The following is a 23,129-nucleotide window of genomic DNA, read 5'->3' as shown; positions in this document are numbered from 1 at the left end:
GTGGTGATGATCTAAGACAATCATACACAAGTGTGGCCTGTAAGCAGTTAAAGGGCAACTGTCAATTTGCCAAGTTCAAAAGATACTTCACAGCTGCAGAACTCCTCAAAATGGGAATTCTCTAGTAGCCACTGCACATTGATCTCACTGCTTTAAACAAAGCAAAACCTGGGGTGTGCAAGTGCAAAATGGAAGCTCTGAATAAAATAAACCCAATACCATTCAACAACACCCTCTTTATTCAAAAATAGATATCTATGAGACATTTCAGAATATACTGCTGCCAAAATGGCAGCCTATACTTCTAAATTAATTCCTAGATCAATTCATATACAGATTTAAGCTTTTTTTGTTTTTTTTTTGTTTTTTTAAAGAGACTTTGGGGAAACTGTTGGAGGAAGCTGTACCCAGTTCACCAGGCATCCTTTGCCCTCCCCCACTCAATAAAAACCACAAGACTATTTAAATTATGCAAAATAAAGTAAAACATTTTTTGGAAAAATCAAAGCATTTCAATTTAAAAAACAAACATACAACTTTCTCACAGAAAATCCGCCCAAAATAGCAGTTTGAGATGCCAACACTCATTAGTCTACATAATTTCTAGGATAGTTTTGCTTCATTTCTGTCCTGTAATGGTTATGCAATCAATCACTGGTCAAGAACAGTTACTGTTTAAATAAAATACAGCCTGGGGTTAACTCCACTGAGCTGGGACAGGATAGAAATGCATCTTTTGGTTTGTGTTTAAGAGTTTGGGGTTCTCTTTTGTTTTTTGGCAAAAGCAGAGAGAGTGTACAACACTTTATGGTCCAAACACTCAGATAAAGGGCTCTCCAATCATGTCAATTCATGGAAGAGTGCAGTTCTGCCCCCAGGAATTCTCCTCTACAACAAGGGGAAAAACAGACTCCACAGCTGGGCAGTAAGGAGGCAAGAATAAAGGGCCAAAATGAAGTGCATGAACTTTTCACAAACTAAATGACCAGAAATGCTAGTTTATTCAGTTTCACTGAATGCTGAATTAGCCATTAAATTCTCTGTAAAATAAGTTAATGAGCACACAGAACAAGCTTCATATTTCTATAGGTTTCCTCTCAGGTCTTTGAAAAGAGCAGCTTAAGACCACAGTGAGGCACAAACAAAGCACGTCATCTGCCTTACGGGTTTCAACCTCTGTATTACAGAACCTATAATATTATCCGATTAAGTGTTTCCAGCAGCTTGTGAAGTCTTAGGTCTGGTCTACACTGCCACGTTACAGCGCTGCAACTTTCTTGCTCAGGGGTGTGACAAAACACCCCAGAGCGCTGCAGGTTTCAGTGCTATAACGTGGCAGTGTAGACAGTGCACCGGCGCTGGGAGCTATTCCCCTTGCGGAGGTGGGTTTTTTATAGCACCGGGTGAGCTCTCTCCCAGCGCTGGTGCCGCGACTACACAGCTGCTGCAGCACTTTAACATTGCTAGTGATGACATGCCCATAGCAAGAAGTATTTAAATTAAAACAAAATGGCCAGATTGGAATGGTCTGCAATGAGCAGGCAGGCCTGCTTGCTAAAACTAATACATAAATTTAAACCTAACTATATCCATGGTAGTTATACCATTAGCTAGCATGACAATGGAATTAGACTTAGTATTTTTTAAATTTGTTTTTCGATTTTTACTGGAAAAAATCGACTCATTAATGTGTGATATGAAATTACATACATCCTTCCAATATATACATGCACATGTATATTGATGTATGGCATACAGGATGTGTGTATACATATACACACAGGTCTGTATAGCGTATCAACATATATAAATAAAATATTTATACCACATTTAACTTCAGTCCATCAAATAAATTCACTTATTTAACCTAAGGAGACAAATTTCCAATATAGCCATTCTCAAGTTCACAAAGAAAGTTACACAGTACCTATCTGAGATATCACTAGTTTTATTCCACCAATCCAACCTCTTGGCTAGTTAAACTTCTGTAGATTTATGCTTATATAATACAGAGGGAAAATGTGGTATAAATATAATACAAGGGAGTTAGAATAAAATTCACTTCTACTCATGTCTAATAACCAGTTCTGCATTGCTCAGCAGAGTGTAAGTTATGAAGTTATCCCTAAGTCACAAAAAGAAGCTGTTAATTTCTATTGCCCAAAGTGCGAGTCTCAGTGTATATACACATATGCACCATACCAAATAGGAACCACCTTGAGGTAATTCCTACAACAGTAACCGCAACTACAGATTTAACAAAAGGTTAACTGTACGGTTGCTCTTTGGACATGCCCCCTGATCCCAGTATGGTACAGCACACACATGCATATGCCCCCATAAAGCACACTAGCCACTCTACTGCTTATAGATTTGAACGTCAGAAACCCAACTAACACAGACAAAACAGATTCAGAAATAATCAGACACTTTTAGAGAGAGAGAGAAAAAACACAACATTTCTTTGAAAACTTTCAAGGTATATGTACATGATTCTTACGACTTCTGTGGGAGTAACAAGTGCTAAGAGCAAACGGAAACTAATCTGAGTACAGAAAAGGTGAGAAAAGTTTCTTTTCAAAATATATATGGACTCTATACCCACTCCCTTCAGAACATGGACATACACACTCTCCATCGTCCCCTCAACGTGAGACACTGTACACAGAGCGTGCGCATGTGCAGCTGGTAGGCTGAAAGTAGGGTCTGTATGTTCATTCCTATGGTAGATCATTGGAAGACTGTATTTCCAGTCAACACAAGACTTTTCTTACTTCTGCTGGTACTAAGGGGAATTAGTAAATACGGGCACCATTAGTCCTAGTCAGTTGAAAACAGATCACCAGCAGATGGCAAAGGTGCCAAGCCTCCTGTAACGTTGGGCAGCAGGGAGAGATCTGGAAGGCTCTGGATGTGAGATTTCAACTCCTTGCGGACCTGGGTTACCCGAGCAAGCTTCTGTTTATACTCCTGAGGGGAAGAGACAAGGGAATAAGATTAGAAACAGATTTTTTTTTTTTTTTTTTTTAAACGTGATCAGTGTGTATTATGAGAGTTTTCTAGGACGGGTTTCCTGGAGAAGATTGATTACTAACTCTGAGAATAATAATTACAGTGTTGTTGTAACCATGGTCAGTCCCAGGATATGAGAGAGACAAGGTCGGTGAGGTAATCACTAGATTTATGGGTTACCAGGGGCGGCTCGACCAATTTTGCTGCCCCACCCAAGCAGTCGCTGCCGAATTGCTGCTGCCGCTGAACTGCCGCCCCACCCAGAAGAGCGGCGGAGCTGCCGCCGAATGGCCGCCCCGCTCTGAATGCCGCCCCAAGCACCTGCCTGGAAAGCTGGTGCCTGGAGCCGGCGCTGTGGGTTACTACAAAAATCTGTAACAGATTAACCGCCTTTTTGTCCTATGACTGCAGAGGTGTTAACAGGCCACTCTACCTTGAATGGTCCCTTAGAATACAGTGCTAGCTACTTATGCTAAACAATCTGTTCCCACTTGTATTTAGCTGTGATGCTCAGAGGACCTTTTGCCAGACCCAAACAGCTCTGTGTGGCTCAAAAGCTGGTCTCTCTCACCAACAGAAGTTGGTCCAATAATGGATATTGCCTCACCCACCTTATCTCAACAATAATTACAAAGTCTAGTAGTTCCCCATCACCTGAGTCCATGTTCCCAGCATGCGACTGGCAGGAATGCCACACGCTTTAGCATTCCAGAGCCATTCATTCTCCTCCTCCTGTTGAGGTGCGGGGTGGAGTCCCCTAGTGCCTCTGTCAATTATGTCACAGAGTTAGAGTTTAAGGCCAGAAGACACCATTATATCTTCTAATCTGACCTCCTGCATATCAGAGGCCACCACCACCCTAAACCCAACCATGGAAATGAGACCCACAGGAGACTAGACTATTGCGTGTCACAGGCGGAGAACAGGAGGAACTGAGGTGCACCAGTGCTCGAGGCCCCTGCAATGGCAGGAAAATTATTTCTCACTGACAACTAATAGGGTTCTCATCAGCTGCTACAGATGTCACCACAGAAGACACTTTCTTCAAACGTCATCTAAAAATTCAAACTGAGAATCTGGATTTCCCTTCAGATTTTTATCCTTTCCCCTGATTGGTCAAACAGACCTATGGTGGTTTTGTGGCTTCCACAAGGCTCAAGACCTTATGAAAATTTCCTACATTTGCCTCCTATACTGACACAGCAGTTCCTGCTCCATCTAGCCTTGTGTGCGTGTTTGCCATCTTTCTGGAAGACAGAGGCAGTACAGGGGTTCAGCCACACTGGAGTGCAGTCATGAAGTAACAGACCCCCTAGGCCTGTGACTGCTATTACTGGTAAGAGGGGTAATAAGCTCCCAAATAGAAATTATGGCTCTGAAATTTTACCATCTCCTGCATGATTTTTATGTGTAAGTCTGGTCCAGTTACCTTTTTAACATGCTGTAGTATGATGGTAGGTTTACAGAAAGCATGTCCCTCCTCAGGTACAACTGAAGGGATTAAAATTATTAACAACTAGTTATTTGCTGAAGGTCAATAGTGTCTCTTCCTAGAGGTAAATGAGATCAATCCCTACAAAGCATATTATATATGCATGTGAGAGGCAAGCCCATCACTTCCCAGCGCACAGTACTACAATAGTCTTTACTCCACATACATTTAAAGAATGACATTATGAACAATCTATGTAGATACTCCCTTGTGAGCTATAAAAGTAGCCAAGGATAAAGAGAAATTACTACTAGCCAGTCTGTTATTAGTTGGCTAATATGGTTAATAATCAGCACTTATCCATAACATAACAGCTGTAGCATTATATTGGGCGCATTATATTATATATATTATATTAGCAGTGACTCAATTATGCACATAATCACAAAATGTGAGTGAAAAATCAGAGGGTCAGAGACTGAAACCACCAGCATAGTCTCTGTTAACTTCAGAAATGTGCAGAAGCAACGGAAGAAAGGCTGTATGTAGAAGGAACAGATACTGAAGAGAGAATCTGAAAAGATTCCTTCCAAGAACTAGGAAGCCAGGACTGTTAACTCAGAAGCCCAGTAAGTGAATATTTTAGAGCTCCAAGGGAAGTCATCCTTGAATTCCACAGCCTGAAGATAACCTGAAATAAGGCCAACTCTTCATTGTGGGAAGTCTGGGGGGCGGTGGGGAGAAGAAAGGGTTGGTCAGAAGCTCAAAAGCCCAGGAAACCACCTATCATCATGCATCACATTATCCTGTCTAGTAATGACTTTTAGAGACTGTCAAAAGCAGGCTAACACGTTCACATCCAAATACAAGTAAACTATCCAATTCAAAAGCTCAGTTAAGATTGAACACATTAACTTTGTAACATGATTCCCATCAGAGCACTTTGCCTACATACAATAGGTTAATAGCATTAAGATATCTAATAGTCCAATATGATAAATACTAAATCATTTCATTGAGATCCATCCCCATAGAATGTCATACTTTTAAACCATATTCAAGGGTCTCTACCCAACTGCTTATCCTGTATTTTTCAAGTCATCTCTGAAATGTGGTATAAATCTATGAGAAACCATGTAACTGAGTTAAAAAACCTCAGAATGCCAAACAGATTTCCATATAGTCAACTGCAATACTAATTTACTTCTGATTTCTTGTTTAATTAGTAGTAAGAGTAGAACTGTTTACTACAGAATCCTCTCTTTGAAGAGCAAGACAAACTGGGCATTTAATGGTGAATCAGCTTTCTGAAGAGTTTACAACTTTATAAGGACTAAATGGGGAACTGGATTCAGATTAATGATGGAAAACTCTCCCCACCTTCCCCAAATATCAAAGTAAAGCAAAATATTTCCCACATGACCATGAATGATGGGTTTACATTCTTATCGGTTTATTGCTTTGTACTGGAATAGTGAGAACAGAACTGATCGCAATAATGCAAAATATTCCTACACTTGAAGTGGGTGTATAAATGTATACTGTAAATTTCCAGTAGACACACACACATGGATTTCCTTTAACACCCTATTTCAAATCTATGCAGATTCACCAGGCTAAGGCAGTAACAGATCATCATATCAAACATCTACATGTACACACAGGATAATAGATTGGAAGGATGGAATACAAATGAGGCTCTGGTGGCTCAAACTGTTTGTGTGCTGCTTAAGAAGCTAAAGAACCACAGAGGCCAGGAGGAAATGCACTTTTCAATTTATGGGGGGCGGAGGGGTTGGTGGGAGGCAAAGGACAGAAATAAGAATGCGTCCAACATCCCCAACTGTCAGTTTTTGAGAAATGCTTCTGCAATCCCAGGACTCATTATGCCATCCAGATGTACTGGTGAATACCAAGGACCTTTCAGTTCCTCCTGAGCTACGTCTCTCAAAAGCCCTGGTCTACACTGTGGGGGAGGGAGGGAAATCAATTTAAGTTACGCGACTTCAGCTAGGTGAACAATGTAGCTGAAGTTGATGTACTTAAATCAAACTTAATGTGGGGTCTCCACCGCGGTGAGTCGACTGCTGCCGCACCCCCGTCGACTCTGCCTGCACCTCTCGCGGCGCTGGGGTACAGGAGTTGACGGGAGAGCACTCGGGGGGGGGGGGGGGGGAGGGGGTCAATTTATCGCATCTAGATTTTGATCCGGCGGGCAGCGAAGACATACCCTAAGGGTATGTCTAAACCATCCACAGAAATGAGCCTCCCAGCCCAGGTCAACAGATCTGGGCTAGCGGGGCTCACACTAGCACTCTAAAAAATAGCTGTGTGGACAGCACTTTGGAGTTGTGGCTCAGGCTCTGAAGCCCACCCTTCTCCCAAGGCTTCAGAGCCCAAGCTGCCACTTCCAAGTCCTGTCTACACAGACATCTTTGGTTAGCGGGGCTCGCACTCTAAAGGCTATCAGTTCAGGCCAGGAGGCTCACTGCCGCTGGCTGTGCGCATAGTCTATGTGAAAACAAGAGCAGTTCACAGGGAAAACAAGAGACTCTGCAAGAGTGCCAAGTGGGAAAGGTGCTGAAGGACTTTAGAACCATGGCCTAGGAGTCCACACAGGATCATAAGCAGCCAAGGAAGCTGAGAAATTGATCCACTGAAGACCCTGTACTGAACTAGTGCCCTGAACTAGGCCAGCACGTGAGCAGCTACAATTGGTGGCCAAGGCTGTTAGAAAGAGCAGAGAGATTGGGAAGCAAGGAGGTGGAAAAAGTGGACAATGTGGGGAAGGGACTTCATATGGGGAAAGTGAGGCAAAAGGGAGGGGGGGACACTGAATGCATAACAGAGGAAGAGAAAAATGAGAACATGGTATGAAGTTAAAGGCATGAAATAAGAGAATAAGAGATGGGAACAAAAAGTGAAAGAGGCAACAAAGCTCTAAGGATAGATTTATCAATATATTCATGGTTCTAGATGTTACGGCATTTCTCCGGTAGAATACGAAAACCAACACAGAAGAAAGGGAGTTGTAGCGCAACCAAAAGAGTTCTCCTCCCATCTCCTCCTTAAGTCTCAGCAAATACAATCCCAAAAGAAATTCCAAGGTTTACTGTATGTTTAGTCCTCGGGGAATTTTGAGCCAAAAATTATAAGTTCTGCACACAATATTTTAAAATTCTGCAAATTTTGTCAAACAGTATATAATCATGCCAGTTTCAATTATTTTGGTAATTTATTTCAAAATACCTGTCAGCAAGTATGTCTGTAATACAGACACACAAAAACACTCCCCTGGAGTAGAGTGTATGACAACCCAGTTCCTGTCTCTATGCCCGTCCCTCCACCTCCCCAAGCCCAACTGGGGGGCCAGACACTCCCACCCGCTATCCCCCAGAGGCTACCCTCCAGTCCCAGACACTCACACCCCCTTCCCCCTAGAGTCCAGCCATGGCTCCACATAGCCCAGACACTCACATCCCCTACCCCCTGAAGCCAGGGATACAGAGGGAGACATTGCCTGATGCTGAGTGCCAGGCTTGCATAGAGTTTCTTGCACACCGCCATCTCCTTCCTTCAGGGCATGCTGGGAACCCTCCAATTCCCTCCCTCTCTTCCCCCCCAGCCTTGTCTTCTACTTGTGAGCTGGGCTCTACTGGGTCCAGTGGCCCCTTGTGTCAGCCAACAGCTCTTCAGCCCATTTCTGTAGGGGGAGGGGGGAAAAAAAAAAGGAAATTCTGTGTGCACATTAATTTCTGCAAAACTCTGCATTGCACAGAATTCCCTCAGGAGTATATGTTGTACCATCCACCCAGAGTTACGGCAAGCTGAGTGCTGTGCTCTGCTTAAGCACGACAAGTTAATTGTTAACATGCAGTAAGAAGAGGACAGAGCATAAGTTCTCATATACCTAGAATACAGAGAGCAAAGGGGCTTATTGAACTGTATCTGCTCACAGATAGAAGGTGGATACTGCTGCATCTACAGATGGCTTTCTGCAAAGAAGCTGTAGTACATGAATCAGCCAGACAATGACGGATGCCAAGCTAGAAAAGAGGGAGGAAAAGGCTGCGCTCTCTCAAGAATGCGGAGGTCCACCAACACAGACAGGGGAGGGCAACAAGAAAGCTTGCCACACACTCAACAGGCAGGAAAGAAATAAAAATGGGCAAGAGGCTAGCAAAACCGAACGGTATGATTATACAGAGGGGTTGCAAATTCCATGTGAGGACCAAGGGATGAAGTTAACTACTCGTAAGAAATGAAGACGTGTGCATGCACGATAGAACTAAATCCAAGCGTGCAAACTACTTTTGCCCAGTTGGGAAGAGCATAGCCCCTCCCCAGTCTTTCAGATGCAGGACTAAGCAAGAGGGAACAGGAAGAGCATGCCTTAATATTAATGAGAGAGATAAAAAAAACCTTATTCCAATTAACTGAAAACCAAAACAATCTCATTCCTCCCTTCCCAGAAAGATTCTCAGGCCTGTAAATCTTTGGAACGCCTGAAGTCTTATGACAGCATACTTCCACATTAATAGCACATTTTGCAAACATTTTTGTGGGTATGTGCATCTGTCCTGTATGTTGGTGCTGCAGACAAGTGTGCACACTGAGATAGAGATAGAGTTTCTTCTAAGGGCTGAAGAGCTATTTGTTCCCAAATATATGGTGCACAGCTTCAAACATTTAAACTACATGATGGGGAACGTTATTCTTAAGTTTATCCTTATTTGTAGGTGTGCACTATTTTGAGATATCCCTCCAACACCCAGCCACATGGGGCAAGTGTTCCTATCTGAAAAGGAACTGGATTTTGAACACATATCAATGGCAAAATAATTCAGGTCACCCCAACCACCACATCTGTACAATCCGTAGAACATTCTTTGTCTGGAGGCTACAGGGAGCGTGATCTACCCCCAAACCAACATTACTGCACCTCAGAGCCCTAGCCATGGAGCAGAACCCCACTGTGTTGGGCACTGGACAGACAGAAAACGGTTCCTACCCTGAAGAACTTACAAAGAGGGCTCAGAAACCGATCACAGCCATGAGAAAGACACTGAGCCAGAGCAGGTTGAGAAAGAGACCCAGGTATCCAAAAGCTTTGCTAGATGATTGAAAGCAAAAGAAGGTGCCTCAGGATGCCAGGCAAAACATTGTGCTGTGTATCAAATCCCTCCAGTTAAAGAGCTACCACCCGATTTGGTTGCTGACTGCACTACAGAGACTGTATTACCTACTTTCTACTGAACAGCCAAGCTCTGTTCTGGTGCCAAGGAGACAGTGCGCGGATGCAGAAAATGGCAACAAGGGAGAAGAAAGATTGGAAACCACTGCTGGAGCAGGAACAGCTAGCAGGGTTGAAGCAACTGACAGGTACAACAGAAGAACAGACCACACCAGCCTTGAAGCTAGGGTCTCAAGAGAGTATGTAAATACTTCACTGATTAATCCTTCAAGGCGAGGATGGTGCTCAGTCAGGGCAGGGTGATCCCTTTAACCCTAGTTAAAAGACCCCTTAGTGTAGGTCTACATTGCAGGTGGGAACATGCACCTGAGCACAGACAGAGATGCTAGTTCTGCTTGAGCTAGCACACCTCAAATAGCAGTGTGAACATTGCAGCAAGGGCAGCCACCCAAGTTCAGACAGAGGGAGTCGCACAGGCTTGCACTGCACCACCCACACTGCTATTTTTAACACACTGGCTTAAGAAGAGCTAGCATGAGTCTGTTTACCCAGGATGGGAGGCATGCTCCCAGCTGCAGTGTAAACATACCCTCAATATCTACCCCTAAGCGCAATATTAAAGTTAAGGCTCCTGTAGCCAGCTTCAGGAGCCTACACTCCCTGCTCCAGTCAGTGGCTGGAATGCTCAGTCCTATTTCAAACAGGATGTCACGCAGGAAAATGTCACCCCAAGTCACATTAGCCTGGACTACAGGGCACACTGTGTATATTGACAGACTTCCAAACCCGGTCCTTGGCAATACTGGATCATTAACAAGCCTTAAAAATAAAATCTATTAAAAACAGTGACTAACTTCAAATAAAATGTCCAAACTGTGCTTGAAAAAAGTTAGATAAACAAAAAGGAGAATGTTCCATTTGGAGAGACACCAGAGATTCAGAGACCTCAGCATGCAGAAGAAAAAGAGGAGCCCAAAAGGGACTGTTTTCTCCCTGCAGAGATGAGCATAAGCAGTGGCAACAAACCCTCCTAAGGATAGTGGTGTTAGCTATTCTGAATGCAACCGCACAGGCAACTTGCTGTGGAGAACTCTGGAAAAAGCTTTTAAGAAGAATATGATAGTCTTAAAGTAGCCCCCATGCTGAGGCATGGTTTGAAAATACAGCCTGAAGGTTACTGCCTAAAGTCCTTCTATCCCAAAAACCCCACAACTCTTGAAATGTGCTTAAAAGAAGCTGCTACTTTCTGTGGTCCCAATCTACACTCTTTGCACACAGCCGACTGCCACTGCTGCATAGGATGGGTTCATTAAGACTGACAGCATTTGGATGTTATTTGCCTTTTATGGTCAAAGTAACGAGAACTGACTCAATATTTGCTGTAGCTGGGCTTTGAGGATGATGCTGGAAAAAACTGGCAGCGTGCATCGCGAGTGCCCTTCCTAATCAATGTTCACTTTCAGAATAAAAAAAGTTAAAATTCTAACTCAGTGGCAAAGCAAGTCCAGAATCACACTAACACCATTAAACAGTGTGATCTGACAGGAAAATTAAGAGAAAACGTTTGACCATTAAACTGACAAGACAGGAAAGTCAGAGCTATAGCACAGGGAATTGCAAACTTTTTTATAGTTTGAACTTCACTTTAGTATAGAGATTACACTGGCAACTTCTGACCCAATTTATAGTCATATAAGATCCCTGTATGCAATTACAACAATTGCTTAGCTGTTACCACTCAAGAAAGATATTGCAGCCATTGTGGAGAGTTCTCTGAAAACATCCACTCAATGTGCAGTGGCAGTCACAAAACCAAACAGGATGCTGGGAATCATTAAGAAAGGGAGAGATAATAAGACAGAAAATATCAAATTGCCGCTATATACATGATACGCCCAGATCTTGAATACTGCGCACAGACGTGGTCGCCCCATCTCAAAAAAAGATATTAGAATTGGAAAAGGTTCAGAAAAGGGCAACAAAAATGATTAGGGGTATAGAACAGCTGCCATATGAGGCGAGATCAATAAGACTGGACTTTTCAGCTTGGAAAAGGGGGGGGATATAGAGGTCTATAAAATCATGACTGGTGTGGAGAAAGTAGATAAGGAAGTGTTATTTACTCCTTCTCATAACACAAGAACTAGGGGCTATCAAATGAAATTAACAGGCAGCAGATTTAAAACAAACAAAGGAAGTATTTCTTCACACAACACACAGTCAACCTGTGGAACTCCTTGCCAGAGGATGTTGTGAAGGCCAAGATGACAACAGGGTTCAAAAGAGAATTAGATAAATTCATGGGAGGATAGGTCCGTCAATGGCTAGTAGCCAGGATGGGCAGGAACGGTGTTCTTAGCCTCTGTTTGCCAGAAGCTGGGAATGAGCGACAGGGGATGGATCACTTGTTCTGTTCATTCCCACTGGGACACCTGGCATTGGCCACTGTCAGAAGACAGGATACTGGGCTAGATAGACCTTCGGTCTGAGCCAGTATGGCTGTTCTTATGCTTACACTACAAAACATGTGTTTATTTTAGCTTTAACATAATTTAGTAGGTGAATTGGAGAAGGAGCTAAATCTCTTCAGATACTCATTTCAAGCACCTCTGTTATAGCATGTCATATGTACAAACACCCTCTGCTTGACTCTGCTGATTAAAGGACATATATTACACACAGTGATGGAAGATAAAGTGGAAAGTTTCAGTATTAAAAAGGGATCTGCACGTTTAAATGGCACTGACCCTTCAGTTTGTGTTGAATGCCTGAAATAAGAGGGATAATTAAAAAAACGAAAAAAGTTCTAAGATTCCCCCCTCCCACCACCAGTTTGTTTAGCTCCTCCGAAGTCACACCAGATGGCCCAGAATTCAACGTTCTGTATCATCACAGCTCCCACTAACCCGCACCAGGGTTAATTCTCTCTTTTAAAATAAACCTTTGAAAGACCCTTTTTAGGTTGCCCTCTTATGCGTAACTTAACTAGGCTTTCATATTCAGGAAATCAGAACAGTGGGTAATTTTTATCTACATTATATGTGCTACAGTGCAAGAATGAACTGAGGACAGTTGCAGTCTGAGCTGTGAATATCGTCTGTTTTGTTAGTTAACAAATCAGATCCTTGGAAATTTACATTAAAAATTACGTTTTTATTACTGTATAAAGGGAAGTAGAAGGGCTCACTCAGAATTTCTAAAACATGCACCATTGGCTCAAGAGTAATTTTAAAACCATGGAACTTGTATAAATAGCTTAATATTTAGAGTTTAAATAGTTTGGCATAAGCTTGTTAGGTTTACATTTTAACAGGCTAATTAAAATCATGTAAATATGCATCAGGGATACTCAAAATGTACAGTATTTACAAAGCAATCCAGTCAATCATTCCTTGGCTATTCTAGCTTGCCACTCAAGTTTGTGTTTAAACAAGCTTTTAGAAAGTGGACTCATTAAAATGTAAGTCACAATGTGACAGTTGGAGACATTGTTCCTGTAGAAAAAAGCCAATGAAGTTTTGTTGAAAAACAGTTACTGCAACTGATCAATAGCTATTTAAACAGCATATATTTATTAGCTAAACCCTCCCCTTAATGTTTCTACAGCTTTTCAAAAAGTCAAAACATATTGAAGTATATGACCATAAGATTTTCCATGAGCAGCCGGTTATTATTCATTAGTGTGGATTAATAGGTACAGCTGCTAGATGGGTAACTACTGGACTCAACATTTTTAGCATATACCCTTTTATTATTATTTGTATTACAAAGAACACCTCCTAGAGCTTAATCCTGGCTATTCTGTGCTCAACATGAACCTCTTTCAGGATAACTTCACTGCCACTTAACCAGCCGAGGATCATCCCTTTGGATACAGGATGGAGCAGGTCCTCAAGGAATCAATTCTGAAGCACTTAGAGGAGAGGAAAGTGATCAGGAAGAGTCAGCATGGATTCACCAAGGGCAAGTCATACCTAACTAATCTAATTGCCTTCTGTGACGAGATAAGTGGCTCTGCGGATGAAGGGAAAGCAGTGGACGTGTTGTTCCTTGACTGTACCAAAGCTTTTGACACGGTCTCCCACAGTATTCTTGCCAGCAAGTTAAAGAAGTATGGGCTGGATGAATGGACCATAAGGTGGAGAGAAAGTTGGTTAGATTGTCTGGCTCAACGGGTAGTGATCAATGGCTCCATGTCTAGTTGGCAGCCGGTATCAAGTGGAGTGCCCCAAGGGTCAGTCCTGGGGCCGGTTTTGTTCAATATCTTCATAAATGATCTGGAGGATGGTGTGGATTGCACCCTCAGCAAGTTTGCAGATGACACTAAACTGGGAGGAGTGGTAGATACGCTGGAGGGTGGGGATAGGATACAGAGGGACCTATACAAATTGGAGGATTGGAGCAAAAGAAATCTGATGAGGTTCAACAAGGACAAGTGCAGAGTCCTGCACTTAGGACGGAAGAATCCAATGCACCGCTACAAACTAGGGACCGAATGGTTTCGCAGCAGTTTTGCAGAGAAGGACCTAGGGGTTACAGTGGATGAGAAGTTGGATATGAGTCAACAGTGTGCCCTTGTTGCCAAGAAGGCCAATGGCATTTTGGGATGTATAAGTAGGGGCATTGCCAGCAGATCGAGGGACGTGATTGTTCCCCTCTATTCAACATTGGTGAGGCCTCATCTGGAGTACTGTGTCCAGTTTTGGGCCCCACACTACAAGGATGTGGAAAAATTGGAAAATGTCCAGTGGAGGGCAACAAAAATGATTAGGGGACTGGAACACATGACTTATGAGGAGAGGCTGAGGAAACTGGGGATGTTTAGTCTTCGGAAGAGAAGAATGAGGGGGGATTTGGTAGCTGCTTTCAACTACCTGAAAGGGGGTTCCAAAGAGGATACTCTAGACTGTTCTCAGTGGTAGCAGATGACAGAACAAGGAATAATGGTCTCAAGTTGCAGTGGGGGAGATTTAGGTTGGATATTAGGAAAAACTTGTTCACGAGGAGGGTGGTGAAACACTGGAATGCGTTACCTAGGGAGGTGGTGGAATCTCCTTCCCTAGAAGTTTTTAAGGTCAGGCTTGACAAAGCCCTGGCTGGGATGATTTAGTCGGGGATCGGTCCTGCTTTGAGCAGGGGGTTGGACTAGATGACCTCCTGAGGTCCCTTCCAACCCTGATATTTTATGATTCTATGGTACAGCATTCATTCCCCTTTGAAATCCAGCCATTTAACTGTTCCCTGCTTTTAACACAGCTAAAGATTTTCCAATTTTGAGGTGTTTGGTATTATCACTGTCTTCCCTTTCCTCTGCCCACAATCCCACCTACCCCCACATCCTCAGTTGTCCTGTCTGTAGTTTTTAAAAATTGTATTTATTCCCATTCTGTATAGCACCCCTATTGTTTTATAAACAAGTCATTTCCCCCACACTTTTGTGCCGGTCATTGTTCAAGAGTGCCAAATAAAATTACTAACAGTCAAACAAGGTTGGGGGAAGAGTTCCCCACATCAGCTGTAACACCCGACTTACTACAAAGATGACTGCGAGAGAGCCCGGCTGCATGCAAAAGAGACAACTTAGCCTAATAAGGAAACATCTCAACCCCAGGAATGAAAAAGTTACTTGGTCCCAATAAAGGAGGCCCCCACGCATGTGTACAAATCAAGCCGGAAAAGAACAAACTAAATATTTAGTGTGCATAATTTATATTTAATTTTCATCCAAACTCAGCTGAACAGTAGGTGAGAAAGTTAGATACACTTAGGGCCTGATCCAGAGACCAGAGTAACTTGAAAGACACCCATTAACTTCAGGGGGCTTTGAATCAAGCCCTAAAAGTTTTCTCCCTTGAAAAGAAGCTCCTCTGGAGTTGCTACAAAAAAAAAAAAAGTTTAGAGGTGACCTTTCCCACTTCGGGGTCCTACTTCTGATCTCAAGGCTCCAAAGATCACATGGAGCAGAGGGGGCATGCAGACTCAGTGTAAAGAAGGAACAGAGTACTCTCAGATAAGTTGTGGGTGAGGTCTGACACCAAGTTAACATTTGAATAGATTATACGTTATTTTGAGTATTTCTTTAAAAAGGCCATGCAATTTCCCCCATGCAGAAAGGTAGATAATATAGCAGAGAGGGAACCAGCCTCCATCTGTCAGATTCTGTGCAACAGAAGAATTCATCTTAATAAAACGAAAACACCACACACATACACACACCAAAAATACTAGAGTCACACAGCAAAGCTGTGTCTCGAGTGGGTTCTCATGTCCCACAGGTTTCTGAACAGAACAAGCATTTCTGAATAGATATTCTCTACAGTCTAATCTGGGAAGAGCAGACAGAACCAAGGAGCCAGTTTCCCCTCTCTCATTTCACAGCAGCAAGAGAGCAACAAACTTGACTTTGCAGACAAGTTTCTCTCAAAGAAACAACGCACTACTCAGAACCTGAAGGGTAACGATAGCTCCTTTCAGAGCTAAAGCTTATATTTGGTAGATCAGGTCTGCTGGCAGGTTGGCTTTTTCCTCTCCCACTCTTTAAATAAGGAGATACAGTTTCTTCTTTCCCTCACAGCATCATTCACCTTCAATTTACTAAGCATGTTGTTTGCGCTTTTGGCAGCATTTCATGCTCCACAAACTACTCCTCCTGCTCACCTTTTACTACGATGCCAGGTTAAGAAGAACACAAGCACACTTCCAGTCATACATTCACTTTTGTTCAAATATTTTATTGATTTTCATTGCCAGGTGGAAGCGTAGCAATGCATGCATCTCTCTGAAAAATACAGCAACATTACATGAAAATAATTTCATGATCTCTAGATAATTTTTTTTTATTACTATTTCACTTAACATTTATATTGCGGGAGCGCCTAGAAGTGCCAATCAGGCCAGGGTCCCATTGCGCTGAACGCTGTGTAAGCGGCATAGAGTCATGGCTCACGTGTGCTCTATGGCACAACAGGACCAAACTCTGCTGCAAACATTTTATTCCCCGCCACCTCCAATAGCTCATAGTTGGAAACACTCACTGACGTACAGTCAGTCAATGATTGATTTCTTCACTGCATTCTCCAGACAGCCCAGTCCTATGGCAGCAATGACTACATTATCTCGGTGGCCCAGCTCAGAGACGTCTTACTCCACTCAGCATGTGCTGGAGACGGAGAGAACTTGCAGTCTGCTTCAGTGGTTCACCTAGTGCTCTAGTCACTAGGCAGCCTAGCTATCTGTGCCTACACGCTTCCTGGATCCGAACAGGGCTCCAGCTCTTGCTCTATGGAACGGTGAAGAGAGCATGCACCGTAACCCAAATAATTCCCCATTGTGGCGAAAGTGGCAGCTACAGGCAAGTTCGTGCAGGGCACGGGTAGCTTGGGAAAATGGCAAATTCCATGGCCACACAATCAGAGTCCACTGAACATTTAGTGAGATGACGGGGGCAGTTCACACCTCTGAATTATTCTTTGAGGCTCTTGGCAGACTCAGACAGCTATTGGTTTATACTCAGGTCACATCGCCAAAAGTTATCTTCACAACTGTAAGGTCACAAAACTTTTAATTAAAAGTGGAGATAATGGATCTCAATGTTCAGCAACAGGTGAATTCTGCAGAAAAATTTCTTGATTGCAGAATCATGGAATATATAGGGGCCTGGATATAAGCAGCAACATAACTTGTCCCAAAGAGCATACCAAAAACAAACAAAAAAAACCAAACAAAAGCATACAGAGATGACAACTGGGGAGAAAAGAACAGTCCATAGTATTGACTTTATAAACCAAAGTTACAGCCGTGAACACAATTCGCCCCTCCTCCAGGTTAGACTGACTCTTCTTGCAGAAGAGTCATTCTGCCGTTTTGTTCCACCTTGTCCTGATCTACTGCAGATATCACATACTTTAGGTATCCATTCTTCCATAGGATCAGAGATATTCTGGTAGTACTTTCACTTATGTTGCCCCATCTATTCAGCTACCTTCATTTTACAATCATTTGGCAACTTGAACATGGAGGCTGTCTCCTCCATTGAATATCTTCCCTATAGTCCTCAGTGTCCAGTTTTATACAGTATAACTGATTTGCTTTTTTTTTTTTTCTTAGCTAGCTATTGTCATTTATTTCAACAGGCACAGTGTGCACTTGGCTTCACAGTAGCTAGCCTGTTACATTTAACTTTGCAGGTTTTGGCACAGTTTTTATTCTCAATATGCTTTTATTTGATCAGCATTTCAGTGGGATCTTAGGTGGTCAAAAAAATGTCAGTATCAAAAGATAAGGAACTTAGATTTGAGTCACCTATTCATCAGCAGTAGGAAGCCACCTTCTCCGAGAAGAATGTTTATACATGCTAAGGTATTGAAATACTGATTCTTGCGTCCATTACTTAATTTAATAGATTTTACTGCCTGAAGGGACCATTTTAATACTGTAACCTGACCTCCTGCATAAAACAGACCATAGAATTTCACTCCATAATTCCTGCATCAAGCCCATAAGTTCTGGTTGAGCTAGAGCATATCTTTTCAGAAAGGAATCCACAACTCCAGGTAATGGTAAACCCACCTCATCCCTTGGTAAATTGTTCCAATGCTACCCTCAAATATTTGAGCATAATTTCCAGTTCGCATTTGTATAGCTTCAGCTTCTAGCCAATGGATCTTGTTAAACCTTTCTTAAATTAAAAAGAGTCTTCTACTATCAGACATCTTCTCCCCATGTACATACAGACTGTGATCAAGTCACCTCTTATTCTTTGGTAAACTACACAGATTTAAGAAACAGTCACTCACTGTAAAGCGAAGTGGGTGAGGTAATAGCTTTTATTGAACCAATTTCTGTTGGCAGGTTTTTCAGACCATGAATCTTTTTTGTAGCTCCATGAAGCATTTCCAGTTTTTCCAACATTCTTTTGGAAGCATTGACAATGGAACTGGACACAGTGTTCTATTAATGGTCTCACCAATGCTGAAGACAGAAGTAATACCACCTCCCTACTCCTATTTGATATTCGCGTTTACACCTCCAAGAACCTCACTAACTCTCTTCACTGAAGCACTGCACTCAGAGCTACTATTCAGCTGGTTATCCAGCCATGACCCCCAACTCCTTTTCACAGTTACTGTTTAAGAGAGAGTCCCACAGCATGTGGGGCCTACATTCTCTTCCCCTAGATGTCTGACCCTGATGTCTTTTCTCTCAGACTCAATATCCAGTACCACCTTTCCCCGCAAACCATCAGTTTGTGGGTTTCTTAGTACTATAGCAGCCTTTGAATTCACCCATGCAAATCTTTGCCACTGCTCACTCATGAATTGTAGTTCACTTCTCCAACCTCATCTTTTCTAATATATCCTGTCTTGATGAAAGGATTGTGTGTGACTGAGGACAATAAGAGCTTTTGGCACCCTGGACTTTTCAAAATCTCTTGAGTAACAGCCTACTATGAGTAAATACTCCCACTCAGCCTAAATGTTTGTTTGTAGAATTTGCCATGGTTGATGAAAGGCAGTAGTATTGGACTATTTAAATTAAATAAGAACTCCAGTGTTTAGACAGAAAAGTTCCCTTCCCAGACACGGGGCTTAGCTATTTTTATTACTATCTCAGAGAAAGAGTTACTTGTGTGTGCAACCCCAGTACCTTGAAGATCCACAATGATTTACAATTTTTGATCAGACAGACACTGGCACTTCTCATGACTCAACATAATGAAATCCTGATTCATATTACCAACAAAGAGCCTACTTTCTCTCCTCTAGTCACTTTGACCAGAAAAGTGAATGAAGTAAACAGTCCAAAACAGAACTTTGCTTCTAAATGCATCTCAGCTGAAAGCAAGGTTTGTTTTTGTAAACACATACAGCTAGCAATTGAAATATTTGGAAAAAAGATCATGATGGAGCACAACATGTCATGGAGAAGTACTAAGAACGGGATAGATTAAAAAAACATGATTTTTTTAAATTTAAATCAGAGTATTTACATGTTGCTAGTTCTTTACTTTCTTCTTATTTTATAGACTTAAATTCTAGAGTGGATGTTTTGTCCTTGTTTCTTTAGTATTCTATTAGAATTTCAACTTTTTCTGTTAAGGGATTACACACTTAAAACGCCCATCTATGCTGAATGAGATAAACCCAGGGTCTCATTAACATTGTTACTTGAGAACACCAGAAACTCAAACACAAAACTGATAAGCATATAGCCTGGGCTGCATTTGCAACCAACAAAATCCTCCAATATGTTAAACTTCCACAAGTCAGGAAAGCTGAAATGCTTGTTGACTATACCCCAAAGCGTTTGCAGTACAACGTCAACGTGACTTGTACTTCTATGTCACTTAACTGCTTTTGAAAATTCCACACTTAGGTGCTTAATTTAAGACTCCTGGGGTTTTTTAAGTTTTGGCCTGGTGGTATACTGTGAGAGTATGCTAGAAGTCTAATTTTTCATTGTTAATGAGGTGACTGTTCTGAACTGACAAAGATTTCATGCCATTAAGAGACATTTTTAATAAAATACAGGTTTAGTCCATAATGTGTCAAGCACTTTTGCACACGCTGAAGTCAAGCATATGACTAGTCCCACTGAAGTCAATGGGACTATTTATGTGAATTAAATTACATACCGGCTTCCCTGTTTGAAGGCTCAGTGCTTGAACTTTCATTATTTTGGCCTATAGCAGTTTGCTAACTTTCACATAAGAGACCTTATCAGAAGTGTCATTTCAAAAGCAAACAAAACCCACAGCATTTATAATTTAGTTTATTATAAACTTTAGACTAAAGTTGCTATAGCACAAGTTTCCAAATTAGTTTTACGACAACTCAAGCTGATTCAAAATCTAGGATTTTTAAAATGCACGCTGAGGCATTCTGCTTTTTACTGTAGGTGCCATTAAAGCAGTTAAGAGATGGGAGGGGCTCACAATCCCCTTCCTGCAGAACTGAACTGGAGTTTTATCACTGACTTCATTGAAAGATGAATCTGACCCAAGGTTTCTATTGTTATTTTCCGAAAATAAAGTAACGGATGCCAGAAAGCCGTTTTTATGGCTTCTTTTGTACTCATGATATCTAAAGTGCTTTATAAATGAACCAACTATAGGAAAACCACCATAAACTCAACTCTCAAATCAGCTTCCGGAGATTAAATAAATTTGCTAGATAGATAGTTAAAGCCTAACAATCTTTAGATTTTTTGAATGCAACAGTCCTAAATCTTCTAGTTGATTTTTAAACTCTGGATGGATAATGTACAGTATGTACTCAAGTTACTATGTGTAGACATAGGAGGAAAACCCATGGCCAAAACAGAGTACAAGTTAAAGAGTACTGCCTAACATTCCAGGACAGAAGACAAGTTGTGATGGAAAGAGGGCACACAAAGGGTTGAACTGCTCTACAATCCAGTCTCCTTCTAGAAGACTACGTCCTCTGTAACTCATGTCCCACCCAACAGCAGCTGCTCATAATAATCAGCATCCGACAGTGTAGAGGAAGCCCATAATGTGTCGCCAAGGGGCAGTTCAACAGATGGCAAAGTGACATACAACCAGAATCATTAATTAAACTGCCATATTAGTCCTACGACATGGTGCTGAAAACACTTCCTCAGTGAAAGAAGAACATTTCAGATAAACGACCGTCTGCTGTTCCCCATGTACTCACTCTAGGGTTTCTGGTCACTACTGAGTTCCAGTCAGACAGTATTATTTTTACAGCAGTTTCTTGCCCTCCAAGTTCAAGCTGGCTACGGCATGAAGCCTGAGTTGTCATCTTTCTACATCACCACTACCTGTTCCTTCATGTAAGCACTGCACGTAAATCCAATTAAAAGCATCACCATTTTTTGGTTAAGCAGGGTTGGCAGTACTAAAACACACATTTGACAAGTCAGCTCAGCAAATAGGACCTTCAAGCCAGACAAGCAGCAACCAACTACACACAAAATATACAAAAAGCATCAGTTACTTGCAGGAAGGAGTAACATAGACACTTGATTTTTGGGGGGGGATAGGGATTTCATTCCAGAACAAACCCTGACATGAACCTGGACTGAACATCAAAAATGTCTGATGATAAAACAGTCTCTTCCAAAAAATATATTTAAGTTCTAGTGCTTCCTTCTCCATCTACTTTTGTGCTGGACATCTGAGTTCAGCAGTTCACAGTTTTTAATTTATTTATTCACAGAAAATATTTTTTCCTCAGTCCTGTTTTCTTTCAACAGCAGAGTGCTCCAGGGAAAACTAAATTGCTACATTACCTTACATCATTCTCATTTAAAAAGAAAAAAAATGTTTAAATTTTGAAGGCAAGTATGTGTGTTTGGTAGGAGGATAAGATTTCAGCATTGTTCTGAGCAGTACTCACTTCTAACTTTTTCTCTTTCTCTGTCAATACATCCTTCTGGTTCTGGGTGTACTCAATCAGCATGCGTGCCAGCTGGCGTCGGTCTTCCAACTCTGCTGCCAGCCGCCCATTATACTCGGCTAGTAACAAACATGCTTCATCCACCGTTTTCGAAAGACGTTCTGCTGCCTCTTTGTCTACATGCAAAGGTGGTAAAAATGTACATGGACTCAGCTAAAACCCTTTTATGCTTTGAAAAAAGGCTCTAATCCAACAACCACATGCACAACATTTTATTCACAAGAGTTATCCAGGGGTTAAAAGAAAATAGTTGTAATCAAGAGATTTAAGGGGCACCCAAAAACTGCTAAGACTAACAACCTGAAAACGGAAGATTTTAAACACAGAACCAGATGGTCACATTTTTAGTCTTGCAGATCCAACAGTGAGGTCTGAGCTACACTTAAACTAGCTCAACCTAGCTACGTCACTCAGGAATGCAAAACAATTCATACCCTGAGTGCCACAGTTAGGTTGACCTAACCCCCTGTAGATGCAGTCAGGTTGAGAGAAGATTTTTTTCTGTCAACTACACTACTGCCTCCTGGAGAGGAGGATTAACTACGCTGATGGGAAAAACCCCTTCTGTTGCTGAAGGAAGAATCTATACTACAGAGCCATGCTGGTACAGCTGCAGCGCCACAACTGTGCCACTGTTGCAATTGTGCTCACACTCCCTTAGAAGTTGTTTCTGTGGATCTTTTATGAGCTATTATACTAGAATATTAGCTTACATTAACAGAATGTGTTCTGTCACATCATGGGGCCCAAGCATTTATGCAAGATGTGCACTGTATGATGGACCTTATGCCTGTGAATATTTATCAACACACAGAACACAAGCTTACACATAAATACACACTTGTCCTTCTCACAGCTGGCCATGATGAGCACACACTACAAAGAGCTGAATAAGTGGTAGTCCTCATAGAATTCTAAAATTAAAAGTTAGGAATACTTTCAAAAACAAGAGTCAAAATCAATTCTGTTTGTATGTGCTCCCAGGTTCTTAAGCAAATATTGTTCAAACATGGGTGCATACATTTATATGCACCCTCATATACATGGTCAG

At 41.9% G+C, this 23,129-nt stretch overlaps 1 protein-coding gene across 1 annotated transcript in view; it reads right to left on the bottom strand.

Annotated features, from left to right (window-relative positions):
* Nucleotides 1-209: 209 nt before the first annotated feature.
* RPRD1B (regulation of nuclear pre-mRNA domain containing 1B) overlaps nt 210-23,129 on the bottom strand; it is a 44,068-nt gene continuing 21,148 nt past the window's right edge. The window contains exons 6-7 of the mRNA XM_074969637.1: nt 22,019-22,194; nt 210-2,970 (exon numbers count right to left, since the gene is read on the bottom strand). Of these exons, the coding sequence (XP_074825738.1) occupies nt 2,821-2,970; nt 22,019-22,194 (326 nt within the window). The 3' untranslated portion in view covers nt 210-2,820. The remainder of the gene's footprint in view (nt 2,971-22,018; nt 22,195-23,129) is intronic.

The sequence above is a fragment of the Natator depressus genome, chromosome 13 (assembly GCF_965152275.1).
Source record: "Natator depressus isolate rNatDep1 chromosome 13, rNatDep2.hap1, whole genome shotgun sequence".
Classification (NCBI taxonomy): domain Eukaryota; kingdom Metazoa; phylum Chordata; order Testudines; family Cheloniidae; genus Natator; species Natator depressus.
This window is presented reverse-complemented; position numbering and strand designations above follow the sequence as displayed.